The 19,001-nt window shown below is 34.9% G+C and overlaps 2 protein-coding genes across 2 annotated transcripts in view; one reads left to right on the top strand and one right to left on the bottom strand.

The window, feature by feature from the left end:
* The first annotated feature begins 2,637 nt into the window (after positions 1–2,637).
* On the top strand, positions 2,638–11,150 carry LOC125652204 (leucine-rich repeat-containing protein 73-like). Its single transcript, XM_056164637.1, has 4 exons — positions 2,638–3,341; positions 3,844–4,004; positions 7,756–7,979; positions 10,540–11,150. The coding sequence occupies exons 1-4, from the start codon at positions 3,073–3,075 to the stop codon at positions 11,089–11,091; spliced, it is 1,206 nt and encodes a 401-aa protein (XP_056020612.1). The 5' UTR covers positions 2,638–3,072; the 3' UTR covers positions 11,092–11,150.
* Positions 11,151–11,272: 122 nt separating this feature from the next.
* LOC125652203 (tryptophan--tRNA ligase, cytoplasmic-like) overlaps positions 11,273–19,001 on the bottom strand; it is a 13,470-nt gene continuing 5,741 nt past the window's right edge. The window contains exons 6-8 of the mRNA XM_048881214.2: positions 18,011–18,184; positions 16,763–16,903; positions 11,273–12,154 (exon numbers count right to left, since the gene is read on the bottom strand). Coding sequence (XP_048737171.1) covers positions 11,933–12,154; positions 16,763–16,903; positions 18,011–18,184 — 537 coding nt within the window. The 3' untranslated portion in view covers positions 11,273–11,932. The remainder of the gene's footprint in view (positions 12,155–16,762; positions 16,904–18,010; positions 18,185–19,001) is intronic.

Raw genomic sequence — 19,001 nt, 5'->3', positions numbered from 1 at the left:
AAGGAAAATCATCAAAGGACTGAGAGTACTCATAGAAAAATATTTAATTTGAAACCTATTCTAGAGGAAATTTTTAATTTAATTCATGTTTTAAATTAATAAATGTTAATCGCAACACTCATGGACAACTTAGTTCACATGAGAGATTGTACATCAATGGTGAAATGAATTTATATCAGTAATTTGTAATGAAAGGGTGGAAGGAAATAAAATTGGTCACACTTTACATTTTCTGATCTTTTTAACAATTAATTTCTCAACTTACATGCACGAAAGTAAATGCACATTGATAATTTTGCTCACCAGAATATTACGATCTTAGTCATTAAGTACCTATGAATAGATTGATATGATAGGGAAAACTATATGATGTGGGGTGCTTTATTATCTCAAGACTGATCCTATTTTCATGTGCCAATCCATTTGAAATCATATTGCATTCAAAAATCTGTTCTGTAAATTAGCTCACCTGAAGAGTGATAACCATTGCTTTGTAGCAAAAGAAATCAACAAAAGAAATCTTTTGAGCAAGTGGTGTAAGGAAACAGGATTAAATAATAAAACAAACACTTTCTCTGTAATATCTGGTGAATAATATCTCCATCCGGTGACTGTTATAAAAAATTGTGGATTAGGTCACTTGATTTTGACATTGCGCATAACTTACTAAAACAGGAGTTTTATGACAGCTTTTAGAGCTGTAATCTTTAAAGACAAGGCGGAAGGAACATCAAGGCAAGGTAGAAGACACCTAGGACTATCATTTACCACTTTCAGTTTGGGGCTGTAGTGGTACCACTCAGTGGCTCCCGGGGGTCGGAACAGATTTCGAGTCCCTATATCTACTTTAGGAGGGGGACAGTGGCAATGTATCCATTGATTGAGGTAGAGAATACTAAGGGGTACTCGATGCCATGTAAAGAAGAGTTCTGGAATACCCGGAAATATTGTTTAGCTCACATGAAATTTGAAATGTTTCGTATCTCGTTGAAAATAATTGGGTTTTATGACTGCTTTCATAGCATTAATCTTTGAAGACAAGGCGGAAGGAACATCAAGGCAAGGTAGAGGACTCCTAGGACTATCATTTACCCTTTCAGTTTGGGGCTGTAGTGGTACCACCCAGTAGCTCCCGGGGGCCGGGACGGATTTCGAGTCCCCATTTCTACTCTAGGAGGGATGACAGGGATAGTGTATCCATTGATTAAGGTAGACGGTACTAAGGGGTACTCGATGCCATGTAAAGAAGAGCTCTGGGATACCCGGAAGTATTGTTTAGCTCACCTGAACTAACATTTTTCGTAACTCGTAATGAAAAAGGGGGTTTTATGACTGCTTTCATAGCATTAATCTTTGAAGACGAGGCGGAGGGGACATCAAGGCAATGTAGAAGACACCTATGACTATCATTTACCGCTTTCTGTTTGGGGCTGCAGTGGTACCACCCGGTGGCTCCCGTGGGTCGGGACAGATTTTGAGTCCCTAAATCTACTCTAGGAGGGGAGACAGGGACAATGTATCAATTGATTGAGGTAGAGAATACTAAGGGGTACTCGGTGACATGTAGAGAAGAGTTCTGAGATACCCGGAAGTATTGTTTAACTCACCTAAAGAAGAGATTAGTGATACCCGGATGCATTGTTTAGGTCGTCTGAATTTTGATATTTTTCATACATATATCTCATGTATAGAGACTACTCGGTATGATGGATTTCGTCTTTCCATCGTAAAGATTCTCCATTTCTAGACTTATCAATCCACGCATTCTGTTTGAAGCCGTAGAGGTACCAACTGGTGGTCCTAGTGGGTCGTGACAGATTGATGGTCTTTATGTCTAGTCTTTCATCTACTCAGGAAGGGTCAACCTAGTAGGGGATTCTAGAAGGTATTTCATTCCAAGCAGGAAAAATATGTGTGGTACCTTACGGTGTTCTTAAGATCGCCTGAAAAATACTTCTTTAATATCCCCAATTGGAAATATGGGAGAAAGAAATGTTGCTGTATTTGAAGAGAGAACAAACTCGATGGCATAAAAAGTTTTTTGTGTCTTCAGGAGCGATGGCATAATTGACCGGAGTCCTCTTTAGATTATTTCATAACTATATATATTTTACATTAGAAATTTTGCAACCATAAACGGAGTATCATGTGAGAGGTGATGAGTCTTTGAGGAACAAGCAAATTATTAATAAAAATGCAATGGTCTTCCTTAGAAAACTGCGTTTAGTCTGAAATTGTTTTCATTTGATGTCTAGAAAGATTTAAGGGGAAAAGCTATGCTATTAAATCGGTTGCGTTCATTGTGTGGTACGTCTTTTTACCCCATAGAACCCCATAAAATACCATATAGAAACCCCAAAAATACCCCATATAGGCCATAGATCCCCAAAGAACTCAAGAAAATAAATGCTATTTGGTTTAGATTTATACAGGTGTTGTTCATAAGGTTGGGTTGGGGGTGTTATCCCCCCCTTTTGACTTCTTTTTAAAAAGAAACGAAACGTAAAGTTTGTTGGGTGGGTAGGTGGGTGGGTGGGATTGGAATCAACGTATCCATCTGTACATGTCAGCAAATGTTTCAACTTTATAAACCATATATAAAATAATTCAGTACACTAAAAAGTACCGTATACAAAAATCATAACTGTACATGTTTACAAATATGTAGGCCTACTGTAATCATGTATGTTATATGCTCAAAAGGGGCCCCGATTTGGAATTAATATTCAATTCACATGTAAGTGTTAGCTCATCGTCACTGATCCGCTCCACATCTAGATCTAGGCCTGTGATCAGTCTGATTTCAGACTGGGCCTGTGATCTTGGGAAGATGGGATAGCCGTTGTTTATAAGGTATAAAGAGTTTCTGATATATGAACAAACTTTTGTAGACACAAGATTGAGAGAGTTCAGTAAACAAGATGCGGGACTTATTATATATTTATATGACAGATAGGTAAATGGTATATTAGCCAATCAGAATCGAGTAAATATTTCATATGCGGGACTGTATTGTTGTGATTAGTTTCACTTCGGAAGCCTCAGTCCAGGTAGGTGTGTACAGCTAATATCATGAAGGGGACTATTGAGTTCAGCCATGTGATTATTTCGGACGAAAACGTCAAAGAAATTTGTGATGCAGCTAATGGAGAAAAACTGAAGACGCTTTCGTTGCGTGATTGTGAAATAGACGGAACGATGTACAACTCTATTTTGAAGGCAGTCGGAGCTTGCAAGTCAATTTTGCAGCTAAGTTTATGTGTTGGCATGGTAAAAACTAAGAAGGACGTTTCAGCACTTTGTAAGTGCTTACAGAAGAACAGATCCCTGCTTGCATTATTGTAAGAACTCACTGCACATCTATTTACTGTATCAATATTTATACGTACAGCCTAGATGTAATCACAGGAGTCGGCAATTTTATCAATTAAGTAGAAATAAATGAGAAATGGGCATAAATACTACCACTGAGCTTCGCGAGTGCTATGCTCGAGTGCTATGCTCGCGAAGCTCAGTGGTAGTATTTATGCCCATTTCTCATTTTTTTCTACTATATTGATAAAATTGCCAATTCCTGTGGTGTAATTGAATATTTTTAATACAGCTTAATTATTCAGTGATGTTAATTTGATTCTTTGACAAAATTTTCTAAAAACAGTAAGTATTACCCGAGTTCTGTATAAAATAAAACAGGGAAAATCAATGACAAAGAATCCCCTGTGTTCTCTCAGTTATATAAATATTTAATGTAAATAACCACAACAGTATTTGTGATCAATACTGCTATAAATAAACATTATTCTCCTTTATGGATATCTTTGTGACTCTATATTACTATACTAGCATTCATGGTAATCCCCTGAAAGACTCTGGGATGCAAAGAATTTGTAGAGAAATGGCACAGCATCCTCACATTGTTTCCCTTGATGCCAGTGATTGTGAGTTAACTGACCAGTCTATGGAGGACATATGTAATCTGCTACCAAAGATGGGAACAAAATCAGGTGTGAAGATTATAAATCAACATCTTTTACTACCTTAATGAATAATACAGGTCTGAAAGTGAATACTTAAAACTAAGGATGTTTGCTCCTAAATATGAAAGTCAGAATAATTCTGCAAATTATCAATACTCATATATGCAACTTACAAACTTGGAGAGAAAATTGGGGGTTTATGTGCTAATTAATGTGCAACATGGCATTGAATTTGGCCTTTTTGTACTAAAAATTCAACATTTAACTGTTTTTAATTTACCCTGGTTACAGTTATCATGACTAAATCTCCATAATGAGTGCACAGGCCTTATCAGTCACCTGAATATTAGTTAAAATAATTTTTCTGTTCTGCATATCTAAGCTAAATTCTGATATTCAGCAGCTATCGAACAAATGCCCCCCAAAGTGTCCATACTAATGAAAGACTGTACATAAAATGATATATATGTTATATCAACATTATATGACTATTTTGGACACTGGGGTTACAAAATTCACAATTTAGGTACAATCCGTTTTCCGAAATATGCAATTAGTTTTATAGAGTATCAGCAAAATTAAAGTAGTGTTTTAAATGATAAACACAATAATCACTATGATAATTTTAGCCCAACCCTGGAGCCAAAACCCTTAGTCCTTGGGGATCATGAAAGAAGTAGGGACGGTTTCTACAGTCATCTGGCCCAGAAAATAGATGATTTCAGTAGGAGTCCCAAAATGTGGCATTCAAATAAGGAATGTTTAAGCAAACTCAAACAATGTTTAATTTGATTCAAAATTGCTTTGTTTTATATGACAGGAGCGTGAAGTTTGCATAAAATTGCAAAAAGATGCAAAAATCAATGAAAAATTTCTTAAATTCAGGGGGTTTTCCTTTCAGAAAACATACAGCCCATGCGTCGAGCAAATTTATATTCAAATACATTTTTCATCTTCTCTTAATACACAATATATATTAATTTCATTTTGCTCGATGAATGGGCACACCTTTTCCTAAGCAATAATGTGGATGAAATTTAACAGTTATCAAGCTCTTCTTGAAAAAAGGCGGGAAAAACTCTTATTCATGACATAATAATGCTATAGAATAAGAAATAACTTTATTTAAGTTGAGATAGTATACTTGGCATGTATTTTAAAACTTATTCAAAACACAGATCAAGCTTGATTCATTATACATTTAGATCAGAGAATATTTTTGGGCCTTTTTATGTACACAATCGTACCTTGTACCAAGTTTGGCCCTGCCCTAGAGCCAGAACCTCTACCTCAAGGATCATGAAATTTACATGCAATTTCAGTGGTGGCTTTCCTGCTCTACATGACTATGCATTTAGTTTTTCTTACAGATGTTATGAGAGGTACAGTTGTCGAAAAGATTTTTAAAAATTAGAATTTTTTTTGCATTTTTGCCCTACCCCTAAGACCCCCTTGTCCCAAAGATGTTTCATACCAAATTCAAAAAGAATTAAGGATAGTTATCAAGAAGAAGTTGAAAATGTTCATTTGTTAATACACATCTAATCACCACGACCATTTTGGTCCCAAAAACCCTACCCTTGGGATCATGAAGTTTTCAAAATATCCATTTACTTTCAATTTAGTATCAATAACATTAAAGATGTTATTTAAATGGTGATTATCAAGAAGTTAAAAAAGTCCAATTGTTATAAAATGCACAACTCACAACAACAGATGCAGACTAATTGCAATATAGGTCACCTAAGTGACTAAAACAAAAGGCCCATGAGCCATATCACTCACCTTGGCCCCATATAATTGCTAAAACCCAACACCAAAGGGTCACAGCATAACCAAGATACAAGGTCAAAAATCATAATATGAAATGTAAAGTCTTGCCACAAGGTATCTAAATACAAAATATGAGACCCTCGTCTTAAACAGTTCAGGAGATAATTACCTAGGTTAACTTTCAAGTAGGTCAAAATCCAAAGTCAAGATTACAAGGTAAAAAACTTTGGTACCACACTCACCAGTCAAAAGTTAAGAGCAAGGTTAAAGTTTTGGGTAAAGTTTTAAAATTTAGGTCAGACTCCAAGGTCAAGGTAAGCGATTATTGCATCAAATGAAATTTCTTGCCATAAGGAATCAATTAATATTCAAAATTTGAAAGTTCCACCTTAGGAGATACTGCCAAGGTTAGGTTTTTTTTAAAAGTAGGTCAAACTCCAAGGTCACAAGATCAAACACAATACCACAAATTAAGTCTTGTCATAAAGAATATATATACAAATTATGACTCCGAGGTCACAAACTTAAATATTTTGGTACCAAAAAGAAAGGTTTTGTGACAATTAATGCTCATTATGAAATCCCTATCACTCACCATTCAAAAGTTATAAGCAAAGTTCAAGTTTCAGACAGACAGACAGGACAAATACAATATTCCCCTCCTACAACTTTAGTCATGGGGGTATTAAATTCATGGAACTTAGGAACGTTTGGATTTTGATACTATTTAGTTTGGTCCTGCTAACTTGAAAAGAATTTTTAATAATCCATTTCCTGTATATTCCCATATAAAACTTTTATCCCCTATAGTTTGATAATAATGGTCCCCAGGGATAGGGGGTGGGTGGCCCAGGGTCCACCCTGGTGGGTGGGGGCTAGGGCCCACCCTGGGGTGGGAGGGGTGGTGGGGCCCACCCTATCCCTGGAGACCATTATTTGGTGGGGCCCACCCTATCCCTGGGGACCATTATTTGAACAAACTTCAATCTGCACTATGTCAGGAAGCTTTCATGTACATTTCAACTTTTCTGGCCCTGTGGTTGTTTAGAAGATTTTTATATGACCCCACCCTATTTTTGATAATATCTCCTTTGAAGGGAGCATAGCCCTTCCTTTGAACAAACTTGAATCCCCTTTACTCAAGGTGCCATTAGTTTGATTAAAATTGGCTCAGTGGTTCTCGAGAAGATTTCTCAAAGATGCCACAAAATTTTCAATAATTCTTAATTATCTCTACTTCAAAAAGGGTGTGGTACTTCATTTGAACAAACTTGAATCCTGTTTACCTAATCATGCCTTGAGGCAAAGTTAGCTGAAATTAGCCCTGTGGTTCTGGAGAAGAAGTAGAAAATGTTAAAAGTTTACAGAAGGATGCTGGACAAAAAGCTCACTTAAGCTTTCAGCTCTGGTGAGATAAAAACCCACCCATAACAAAATATAGTCAGTCCCTTCTAAGTATTGTGTATAGAGCAGAATATCAAAAGATTTTTTATTTTAAATTACTGAGTAAGGAGTACAGAATTTATCGTATAACAGGTTGTTTGTTTTTTTTTTTTTTAATATACAGTTGTCCATTTTTTTCGAGCAAAAAATCTACAAAAATTACGATCACAATATATATATATATATATATATACATACACATATATATATAAATTAATGCAAACTGCAGAAATTAGAAACATAAGAGTATAATTGGTTACCTTTTAGGATCAAATTGCAAAAATTTCAAACCACTGAAAATAAAACCTTGTAAGAAGCAGTAGTGGATTAAAAACTGCTAATTCTAATTAGACTGTCTGATAACAACTTAAAATTTATAAGACCTGCTGAAGTTGTTGCATAAATTTTAGGAGCATACATCTTTATGTGATAACAAACCTTTCTTCAGAAAATTCTCTTCTCACAGTACCATTGATAATAATATTCAGGAAAAAATCTTAGAAAATAAGATATTTATGGAAAACCTGTATGTTGGAAAATAACTTCTTGGTTTTTCCCCTAGGTTTGAAAGACCTTTCCTTAAGTGCAAATCCAGGAATTTCTCAGAAGTCCTGGGGAAAATTTGGTGTTTCCCTGGCAGCCAACAGCAATCTTAGAGAGCTGTATCTGGATTATAACAATCTTGGAGACTATGCAGCCAGCTGTATTGTGGTAGGCCTATCTGGATCTCAGAATCTTCAGGTCCTTGATTTAGAAGGCACCAACATCAATGGTTCTACAGCAGAGGTGTGAACATTCTCTCCTCTTCATTTAGACAAAAAAAATTTAAGATTTTCAATTCTGACAGTATAAATGAATTTCAAAATTCTTTTCTTGAATGCTTCCGATTCATTTAAGGACTTGCGGGACGATGTGGCCAAAAATAATTCGTCAATGAATATTTTTTCTTTTTTTCATGAAGCACCATCAGGATGTCCTGTACAATGTGTATAAATTTCATGGCCACTTTCTAGGTATACAAGGGAGATAATAAGCTTTGAATTAACCCCCTTTTCGAAAATTGTGAATTTTACAAGATTATTCCGATTTTCAATTCAAAAAAATAATTTGATGGAATTTTTATCTATATCTTTTACAATAATTTTTAGAATATATGTAAAATATAAAATATATAATAATAAAATGCTTAAACATAACCATATAATAAGAAATTGGAAAAATTTAAGGATTTGGGGTGGAAATTGGTACTCAAAAACAGGGTAGTCCAGATACTAAATGAAGCACTGCTCAAAAACTTGTCAATGAATTTTTTTGCAAACACTGCAATTAAAAGCTATTCATATACCCAATTTCCTGTAGAAATATGAAGGGGTGAAGCTAATCTTGATTTTGAGGTAGGCACCCTTGAAGTTATACATTGATATGTTCACTTGGGGTTAGGCTTGGCGAAATATTTGTTATTAATAACTTTCAAGCTTATATTCTTTTCATGTACAACTACTCTTAAAAGTAATGGGGGATGGGACAGTCTCAATTTATTTGCACTACAAAATTAAAAAAAAAAAGCTCATTGTCAAAGACGGGGGGTGGGGGGGAGCCTAATTCTTCGTGCCTGTTTTGGAATACATTGTTAGAAACTATATTTGTTTTGAACCTATTGAAGTATTTAGAATTTTCATAATTATGGAACAAAAATTGAGTTAATGGAAACAAATTGAATTTTTTTTTTTAATATACATGTATATATTAAACATGGCTTCGAACAAAACGTCTAGTCTAGCTCTAAACAATACGTCTTCTTTCAAACCACCGGTTAGGTCTAGTTAACGTCAATATGAGCTACTACTTCCTTTACTAGATCAACAGCATTTCCGCGGCCATGGTAGCTAGTGTCGCTTGACTCGATCGTCTCCATGCTATTTTTCAAGGTATTTATGTATCGCACATGCTGTGACTCTGCACCTTTTTCTTTTTCACATGTCTGCTTCTCGCATAAATTCCGACATGTGTCATATTTGTTAAATTAGTTACCATTTCCTCAGCAGTGTTTCGTAAAGTTAGTAAAAATAATTTGGAATATGAAATAGTTTCAGAGATAAAGCGTACTTATATTTACATGAAAATGCTTGCAAAAATTAAATATTCCTAGTATGGACGTTAATATTTGACCAAAAGTAACGATTGTCGTCATAAGGGGGGGGGGTGTATTTTTCGCAAACAAGGATCGATTATAAAAGCACCTGAATAGTTTGTACGTTTCCGAAGCAAGATTCGGAGAAATGTGTGTCCAGTTCTAGTTTCACACTACTATAGTAAATATCAACAAACGATCATCATCTTACACTTGTACTGAGTCATTGTTTACAGACGGTTGACTTTCTTTTTGTAAATGCCTAGAGATGCAAATTGCATGTGCATGTAGGAGCGATTTCGGTGACTTGTAGGCTATACTATCAAAATTATTGTGGCGCATACTATACTTATATATAATATATGCAATGTATATATATGAAAAAGAGACTTGTAATCACTATGAAATAAAATGAAAATTATCATTTGACAAGAATTCAATCAACAGATTTACACAAAACACTTGACAGCGGTAGCAAATTACAACAAAATATGATGACATTTTCCCCGCGATACAACGTCGTGACATACTTTTTTTTTATTATGACGTCGTATAGTGTGTCTGTACAGTATTGTGATTTTTCTCAGGAAGCTTAACTACCTTGCATTCGGTTCTAAATTTATAATAAATTTGCAACCATCACGTGATCATCGTCCCGCATATCCTTAAATCAGTTCTTTTGATTCACCAACTATGCAACAAAATAAAATCCTTTCATCTACTAAATTTGCTACACAATTATATTCAAATCCTCTTAGGGGCAAGATCAAAAGTTCAATGTCTGACAAAAAACTAAATTCACATAGTTTTCACCAAGACCCCCTACCCCCTTTAAAAGTAAATATGATGAATGTTGAAACTGCATGTAATTTATTAACAATTAAAAATTTATGATTATAAATGACACTCTGTACACATGTACCTACTGTTTATTCACAAATGAAAGTGTTCATTTTAAGAGGCACTTGTCTTTTTTCACTATTAAAAGTGTACTCAATGTCAGATGACAGAAACTTGCAGGAGATTTTATCTCCCCTTCCCCATACTATATGAATTTAGATTTTTATCCGACATCGATCTTTTGATCTCGCCCCTTATCCTCCCACTTTGTTAATTATATGAGTAGGAAATGATCTGATTTATATTGGTCTGATTTATATTGGAATTCTTTACACATTCCACTTATCATGGCAGTGGCATATTTTACTATTGCAGTTGATTCAACATTTACTGAAAAATTTTCCCACTCAACTACGCAAAGTTGTACTCAAGGAAAACAAAATAAACAGCAGCATCATTGAGAAAATTTCTTCTTGTTTGGAGGAAAGTGATGACATTTCCGACACATTTAGTATTGAGTCAATGAAACTTAAGACCAAATCGTCTGGCAAAACTTTCAAGTCCAAGTCCTCCACACAGAAAAGTTCTACTCTTAAAGACGGTACGAGAGAGGAAGCTTCATCTTCAGATGATGACAGAGAGAAAGAAGAAGAGAGTGATATGAAAGACACAGTGAAAACTGATGAAGATTATCGTGTGCTAGAAATGGCCCTGGAGGAGGGATTGAGCACAGGGAAGATCAGTGCCCTGTCTGGCACCATGGAGGATGACGATATTGAAGAAGAACTAACAGAAGTTCCTTTGACATCATCCAATCATGTGATAAGATTCACAGAGAACAAACCACTGACTTACTCGGCTGAGGAATTTCCTGATGATGGAGATGAACTTAAAGAAGTACCAGTGTTACAACTTGTCACTGTTTGACATTTCCACTCTCTAAACTGATTGTAGTGTCTTAATAAATGTTCTTCATACCAGTGAAATGTTATTATCTCCATCTTTCTCATGAATATGTTTTTTTTCTAAAAAGCATTTTGATCAATATATCTAAAAAGCATTTTGATCAATATACACTTCATCTCATCTTAAAATAGGTAACATCTGGTTTATCCATTACACTTTATATTCTTTGCCCACATCATGTTTACATTTTAGTAAATAAATTACATTAAACAAAGTTTCAATTTTGATACAAATAAAATCTAGGTCCATTTCAATACACCTAAAAATTACCACATTGTGTCAGAATTCCAATCTAGTTCTATCAAGTCATTAAGTCAAACATGAGTATCTTTAGATCTTCATTTGATAGTAATACTGCCTGTTACATTTATCTATGAAAAAATTGCATTTACATTTTCATTTGTCTATGAAAAACCATTGTTGCAAACCACGGTTTTGAGTCCACACGCGCTCCCTCAAACATGGAGAGAATCGATGAGTAGCACCCGTGGGTAACCGACGATGATGAAAGACACAAAACTGGTAAAGTAAATTGCACATCAGTGGTCATCAAAAAATCATACTAGTCTACATGTGTGTGTTTTAGGCACACATACTGAGAACATAAGAATATTGACCTGCAAAGAAAACCTGAGAGAGAAAAATCACTAGTACCTTATACAGACATTGTATTAACAATACTAAGTATCCACATGTCTTTGAAAAATGTTATCCATTTAAACTTTGCACCTTTTAAAAAGCTGTTTAACCATTCATCACGACACATAGTGTACATTTTATTTTCACTAAAGCATGGACATAATTAAACTGCTTTAGCACTCTTCTGCTTCTTTTTCTTCTTTTTCTCTGATGGAGGAGTTGGTGGGGGGTAGTCAAATTTCAGTTTCCTGGGGGTCATAAATTGCCTCACCACATCATCTGTGATAGTAGCTCTCTTCTGCCGATGCTCTCCAACCAACTTCTGTAGAATTTCAATTAATTCCTTCTTCAAGAATCCTGTCAACAACTCTCCACTAGTGTAAGTCTGCAGACAAAAATAAACTTACAACATTATTCTTCTCCAACTCATTGGCATGTACTTTGTAAGTCTGGATAGTTTTGATAGATGAATGTATCATGCCTGGAATTTTGACACTTTACACAATGTTTTTAACATCCTCACATTTTTTAAGAATTTCATGTCTTTTTTTGGAAAAGCAAGTTAAAGGGGCATTAGCTGCCAAAGTTATATTTGCCAGTTGTTACAGAAATGACTAAAACATGCAGCTTTACAGTACATAAAAATCACCACTGACATCTTAAAATTTGTACATCCTGCAATCTCTTGTTGTGATTTCGACATTAGAATTTCTATTGTTCATATAGAAACAATGGCTGAAACATTATTGTATGGAAGTAAATAATTCATTGAAGAGACATTTTACATAATTTTCATGAACTTCTATTGAATTTTGTTGTTGTTCAACTTTAGATATATTTTTCTACATTTTTAGCTCTTCTGAGCCGAAGGCTCAAAGAGCTAATGCTATGGCCATTTGTGCGGTGTGCGTAAACTTTTTAGGAAAAGGGCTATAACTCAAGAACCCCTTGGCCAATTTTTTTCAAATTTTTTACAGGGTATCATTGGCCCAAGGGCTTTCATACATACTAAATAGAGGGATGTGACCCTTTAACAAGGGGAGATAATCAGGAAAATACAAACAAAAGTAGTGGTTGCTAAAAAATCTTCTTCTAAAGAACCACTGGGCAGATTATCACCAAACTTACACATAAGGATGAGGATATGTTGTAGATTAAAAATTGTTCAAGGCATTACCCTGGGGCAAAGGGCGTGGTCTCAAGGTCACTTCAAAGTTGACCTAAATTTATATTTCCTTAAATCTTTGATATTTTAATCATTATAAGGACTAGGATCATAAAATTTTGACAGTTGATGCATCTTAGGACCTTGTGTCAAGTTGTCTCAAAAGTAGGTCACGGTGACCTACTTTTTGAATTTTGCAGGTATTTATTTTAAAATTAATTTTGATGCATATCTTGGACACTTTGAAGCCTATGATCATCAAAACTTGTCAGTTGGTGGATCATGGGACCTTGAAATGCGTCAACTGAAAATTAGGTCACTGTGACCTACTTTCTGAATTTTATGGCTTATCATTTATAGATATATTTTAAGTTGTTATTTCAAATACCGAGAGGTTTAGAATCATCAAATCTTGTAAGTTGATGTATCTTGAGGCCTTGAAACATATTTATAAAAAAGTAGGTCACAGTGACCTACTTTTTGAATTTTGCAGATATTCAAATTTCACATTTTCAATTTTAGATGCATATTTTGGGCACTGTAAAACCTAGGATCATCAAACTTTGTCAGTTGATGCGTCTTCAGTCTTCGGTTTGTGTCGACCAAAAAGTAGGTCACCGTGACCTACTTTTGGTATTTGACAGCTAAATTACTATATTTCAGACACTATTTGACCTACAATCATCAAACTTTGTCAGTTGATGCATCTTGAGTCTTCGGAGTGTATCGACCAAAAAGTAGGTCACTGTGACCTACTTTTGGCATTTGACAGTTATATTTATATATTTCAGTCACTAATTGACCAGTACAATCATCAAATTTTGACAGTTGATGCATCTTGAGTCTACGGAGTGTGTCAACCAAAAAGTAGGTCACCTTGACCTACTTTTGGAATTTGACTTATATATTTCAGATACTATTTGACCTACAGTCATCAAACTTTGTCAGTTGATGGGTCTTGCATGTTCGAAGGGTTTCGACCAAAAAGTAGGTCACCTTGACCTACTTTTGGAATTAGACGGCTATATTTATATATTTCAGATACTATTTGACCTACAGTCATCAAACTTTGTCAGTTGTTGGGTCTTGCATGTTCGAAGGGTTTCGACCAAAAAGTAGGTCAACTTGACCTACTTTTGGAATTGGACGGCTATATTTATATATTTCAGATACTATTTGACCTACAGTCATCAAACTTTGTCAGTTGATGGGTCTTGCATGTTCGGAGTTCGCTGACCAAAAAGTAGGTCACCATGACCTACGATTGGAATTTGACAGCTATATTTCAATATTCAGATACTAATTGGCTTAAAATCATCAAACTTTGTCAGTTGATATTTCTTGGGTTCTCAAAATGTGTAAACCAAAAAGTAGGTCACATTGACCTACTTTTTTTGAATTCTTAGGATTTAACTAAAGATTTAGAATACTAAGAGGCTAAAAATAGAAATGGTGGGGTTGTACAATTTATCAGAAGAGCGATTCTAGGCCCTTGGGCCTCTTGTTTTTAACAATCTTGGATCAGAATTAAAAGGTTTTTGATGTCCTAGTTGACAGTTAATACTCCTGTAAGTAGCAAAGAGACATATCAGAGTTATGTCCCATTCATACTCAGCGGCTTTGATACTCCTTAGAAGTTAAAACCTTGGTTATATGGTCCTTAATAAATCCAAGAGGTTCTTGGACTTTAATGGTCACCTTAGTACCATACAGTGATAAAATTTAACTGAAAAGGTTACACAAAGATCATATCAACTTTTTAAATGGGCTTTACTGTGAGACCCCATGGGGATCCGGGTTAGAATAGGTCCTCAATACCCCTTGCTTGTCGTAATAAGCGACTAAATGGGATGGTCCTTCGGATGAGACTGCTAAAACCGAGGTCCTGTGTCACACGTTAAAGATCCCTTCCTGCTCAAAGGATGCAAGTGCCGAGTATAGGTCTAAATTTTGCAGCCCTTCACCGGCAATGGTGACATCTCCATATGAGTGAAAAATTCTCGAGAGGGACGTTAAACAATATACAATCAATCATTTACTGCGAGACAAATTTTGCAAAACTTGTCATTTTTCAAACGAAAGAAGTATTTGTTCTTTATAGTAAGCTTTGACCGAGTGCCCTAGAATGCAGTAACACAAGTTCTTGATGCAATGGATACTGATTTTCTTCTCACATTACAAAATTTGTGATTGTCATTAATATGACTAAGCTCATGAAAACATCAAAGAGGTCCATGGGCAGCAATGCTCGCCTGAGTCACCTTGGCCCTCCTGTTCTCCAGTGGAAGAGTTTCTAAAGATTTTTTCCCTCTTTAATCCCATGATAATTTAAACCCCAACCGAGTCACATGGGGTTGTGACTTGGCTAAACTTGAATCCAAACATGGGGGTGCCTCAAAATCAATATGACTAACATGGCTATTCTGGAGTAAGATTTTTTAAAAAGATTTTCTCCCCTATATCAATGTATTATGTAATATTTAAACCCCCTGAATTCAAAACATTTACATATTCATATGATTTAGTGTGGCTCTGCTACTAGTGAAAATATTTTTCTTTAATTTCCTACTTATACTCATGTAAAACTTTGATTCCTTATTTAAGCCAACCTTAAGCAAATATGAATCTGCACTAAATTGGAATGCTTTCATATTAATATATCTCAATTTCATCCCTATTCAGCCCCCCTCCCCCTACAAGGAACGAAATAATGTGATATAATAAGAATTTCATATATTCAATTACTCCCCGAGTACTTATTATTTACTTTTAATAGTGTATCAGTCAAATTCGGATGATGAAACTGTGTGTGAGAAACTTACTGAGCAAATTCAAATATGCAGTGATGAATATTTGTCCTGCTCCCAAAAACAAATTGTTTCATGCCTTACTATGTACGAGAGTTCTCCAAAGGGAAATAACTTGTTGGATGTATCTCGAAACCGGCATATTATAATTAAAAGATTTTTCCTACATTTTAATCTTGACTCTTGACTCCACTTGACCCCTAGAGTAATTGATTTCAGGGTCATTGATTTCAACAACTTTGAATCTGCACAACTCAAGGATACTTGCATATTAACATAGTAGGAAATTTTTTAAAGAATTTATACTCTGACCCTGTATTGTGGCCCCACCCTACCCTCGTGGATACAAATGGAACAAACTTGAATCTGCACTTTCTAAAGATGATTTCATATCAATAGGACTAATCAAGGCCTTGCTGTTCTTGAGAAGATTTTAAAATATTTTTTCCTATATATCCCCACATAAAACTTTGATCCCTTATTGTGGCCATGGTTTTAATAAACTTGAGTCTGCACTAAGTCAGGAAGCTTTCATGTAAATTTCAGCTCCTCTGGCCCAGTGTTTCTTGAGAAGATTTGTAAATGACCCCACCCTATTTTTGCATTTTTGTGATTATCTCCCCTTTAAAAAGGTGTATGGCCCTTCGTTTGTACAAACTTGTAAGCCCTTCACCCAAGGATGCTTTGTGTCAAGTTTGGTTGGAATTGACTAAGTGGTTCTGGAGAAGATGAAAATGTGAAAAGTTTACGCCGACACTGATCGACAACGGACAAATTTTGATCAGGAAAGCTCACTTGAGCCTTCAGCTCAGGTGAGCTAAAAACTAGATGCCCCATAAACTTCAATTCCAGAGGCATAAAACGTAGTACTGTCTTGGGTTGTCAAGGGGGCATGTTTCAATACCAAGTTAGGTTACACAATATAAACAAATTTTTTTCAGTGTGCTTTTTTTTTTTTAGTGTGCTAAGCTGATCAAATTGAATTATTTAGCTGTAGATTTAGAAATAGATAAAATCTTACCTTCCTGATTTCCTCCAGTCTTTCATCATCTTCCATGAAGAATGTCAGATACTGATATGACACGTCTACATCACAGTTACCTCCCTTCTCTTTGTGCTCCTCAACAGTGGCTCCACCTCCAGAGAAGGCAAACTTGTTGATCTACACCAATAATACGATGGCTATTATCTAATTTTTGTTTTTTAAACATACATGTTCTGATGTACCTTCTCCCTTATAAATTTCTTGATTAGTTTTATGAATATGACAAACTCAATTTAAATTGTATAAATGGTACCAAGATTTCTCATGTTGGTTTCATACACAAAATAAAATTGCTGCAGGTGTATTTACATTATCAATAAATCAATTTCATTTGAAATTGCATATCATATTATTAGTTTCATTTGAAATTCATAATTATACAAAAACTATCTAATAAAAAGTCATATGAAAATTTGACACACAAAAAAAGAACAAAACAAAAGGCCCAAAGGCCTCATCGGTCATATGAGTATTAGTTAAAAGTGTCACTAGTCCCAAAATCTATGAAATCTATCCTAATTTTACTGTTCTGCATGTATAAGCTAAATTCTAATATTCAGCTGCAGTATAAAACAAGATGTGTTCTTAAAACACCAATGCTCCGAAAGTGCCCATACTAATGAAACACTTTACATAAAATAAGTGTTAGGCTATTTTGGACCTGCCTTACTGGCTTAGAGTCAGAAATCTGGAGTTGCAAAATTCACAATTTTGGTACATCCATTTTTGCTTTTCCTAAATATTCATTTAGATTTTTATACAGTATCAGCAAAATTAAAGAAGAAGTCTTTCAAATAATAATTTTGGCCCTACCCTGGTACTAAACCCCAACTCCTGGGATCATGAAATTTACAATTTGGTAAAGGGCTACCTGCTCTACATGACTATGCATTTAGTTTTTCTTACAGATGTGTGGTTGTAGAGAAGAAGATTTTTGAAAATTGGTAAATTTTTGGCAGTTTTTGCCCTGCCCGTAAGACACCGGGGGTGCAGGAGTCATGGAATTTACAATTTAGGTCCCCCTTGTCACAAAGGTGCTTCACACCAAATTTAAAAAGAATTGGAAAGGTAGATATCAAGAAGTTAATAATGTTCAATTGTTAATGGATGGCACACATGACTCAGGTGATCTAAAAATTGGAGGGAAAATGAGTAAGAACTGTGACAGAATTATTTTTTATTTAAAAATTGAGGAATATTTCATGAAATATTTATATTTCCTACTTTATCCTTGATCTGTTTGTCAGAATCTGTCACAAAGATGGATGAGTTGGGGTCACTTGCACTCATCTTGGTCTGGGCTCCCTGAAGAGCTGGGAAAAATGTGGAGTGGATCAGAGCAGGCTTCAGATAGTTCATCCTCGGGGCAACATCTCTGGTCATTCTGAAGTAGGGGTCCTACATAGCGAGAAAAGAACGCTCAATGAAATAGGTTAAAACATGCTAATCACGAATACGCTTATAATGAATTCATGCTTACTGCAAAGTGATATATACTTCCCTACGAGAGGAAATTAAAAAAAAAATTCATTGGATATAATGAACTGTTTTTGCTGGCCCTTGAAATTCACAATAACTGTTTCTGCTTTAAAGGGACTGGTTCACGATTTTTCAACAAAATACTTTTAATTTTTGATGTGAAACATCAAAAATATAACTCATTTAATGTTGTCAGCCAACAGTTTGACCTACTGAATGCAAGAATAAAAGCAACATTTCAGCCTTAAATCTGTGTTATGTAAACAAAGACTTGAGTCTTTTTATGTAAACAAACAAACCAGTAAAATATCAATTTTGCATAGTCACAAATTTTAACTTTAAGATGACACATTTTACCCAAGGAATGCTTAAAATGTGAATGATATAATAAACTTAAATGGATATCCATTTCTTCTGAAATGTATAACCTTAATTTTTATGTGAAATCATTTGAACACATTAGACAGTAGATTCTGATCAATAAAATTAAAAAACAAAATTTTGGGGAAAATCGTGAATCAGTCCCTTTAATTCCATTTTCAAAATCTCTGCCAGTGTAATGCCTTAAACCAAGAAATCTTGCGAAGAAGAGATGAATTTTTCCTTATTTCCTCCAAAGATAAAGTGTTCAAAGTAATTGAAAATATTATTGTTCTCATTAACAAAGGAATGCCATAAACTTTACACCCCTTATTGTGACCAAGACTGAGCCTAAGATGAAGCTCAAATCTGTGCA

This window comes from Ostrea edulis, chromosome 5 (genome assembly GCF_947568905.1).
Source record: "Ostrea edulis chromosome 5, xbOstEdul1.1, whole genome shotgun sequence".
Classification (NCBI taxonomy): Eukaryota; Metazoa; Mollusca; class Bivalvia; order Ostreida; family Ostreidae; genus Ostrea; species Ostrea edulis.
Note: the sequence above shows the minus strand (reverse complement) of the source record. Positions and strands in the feature narration are given on the sequence as shown.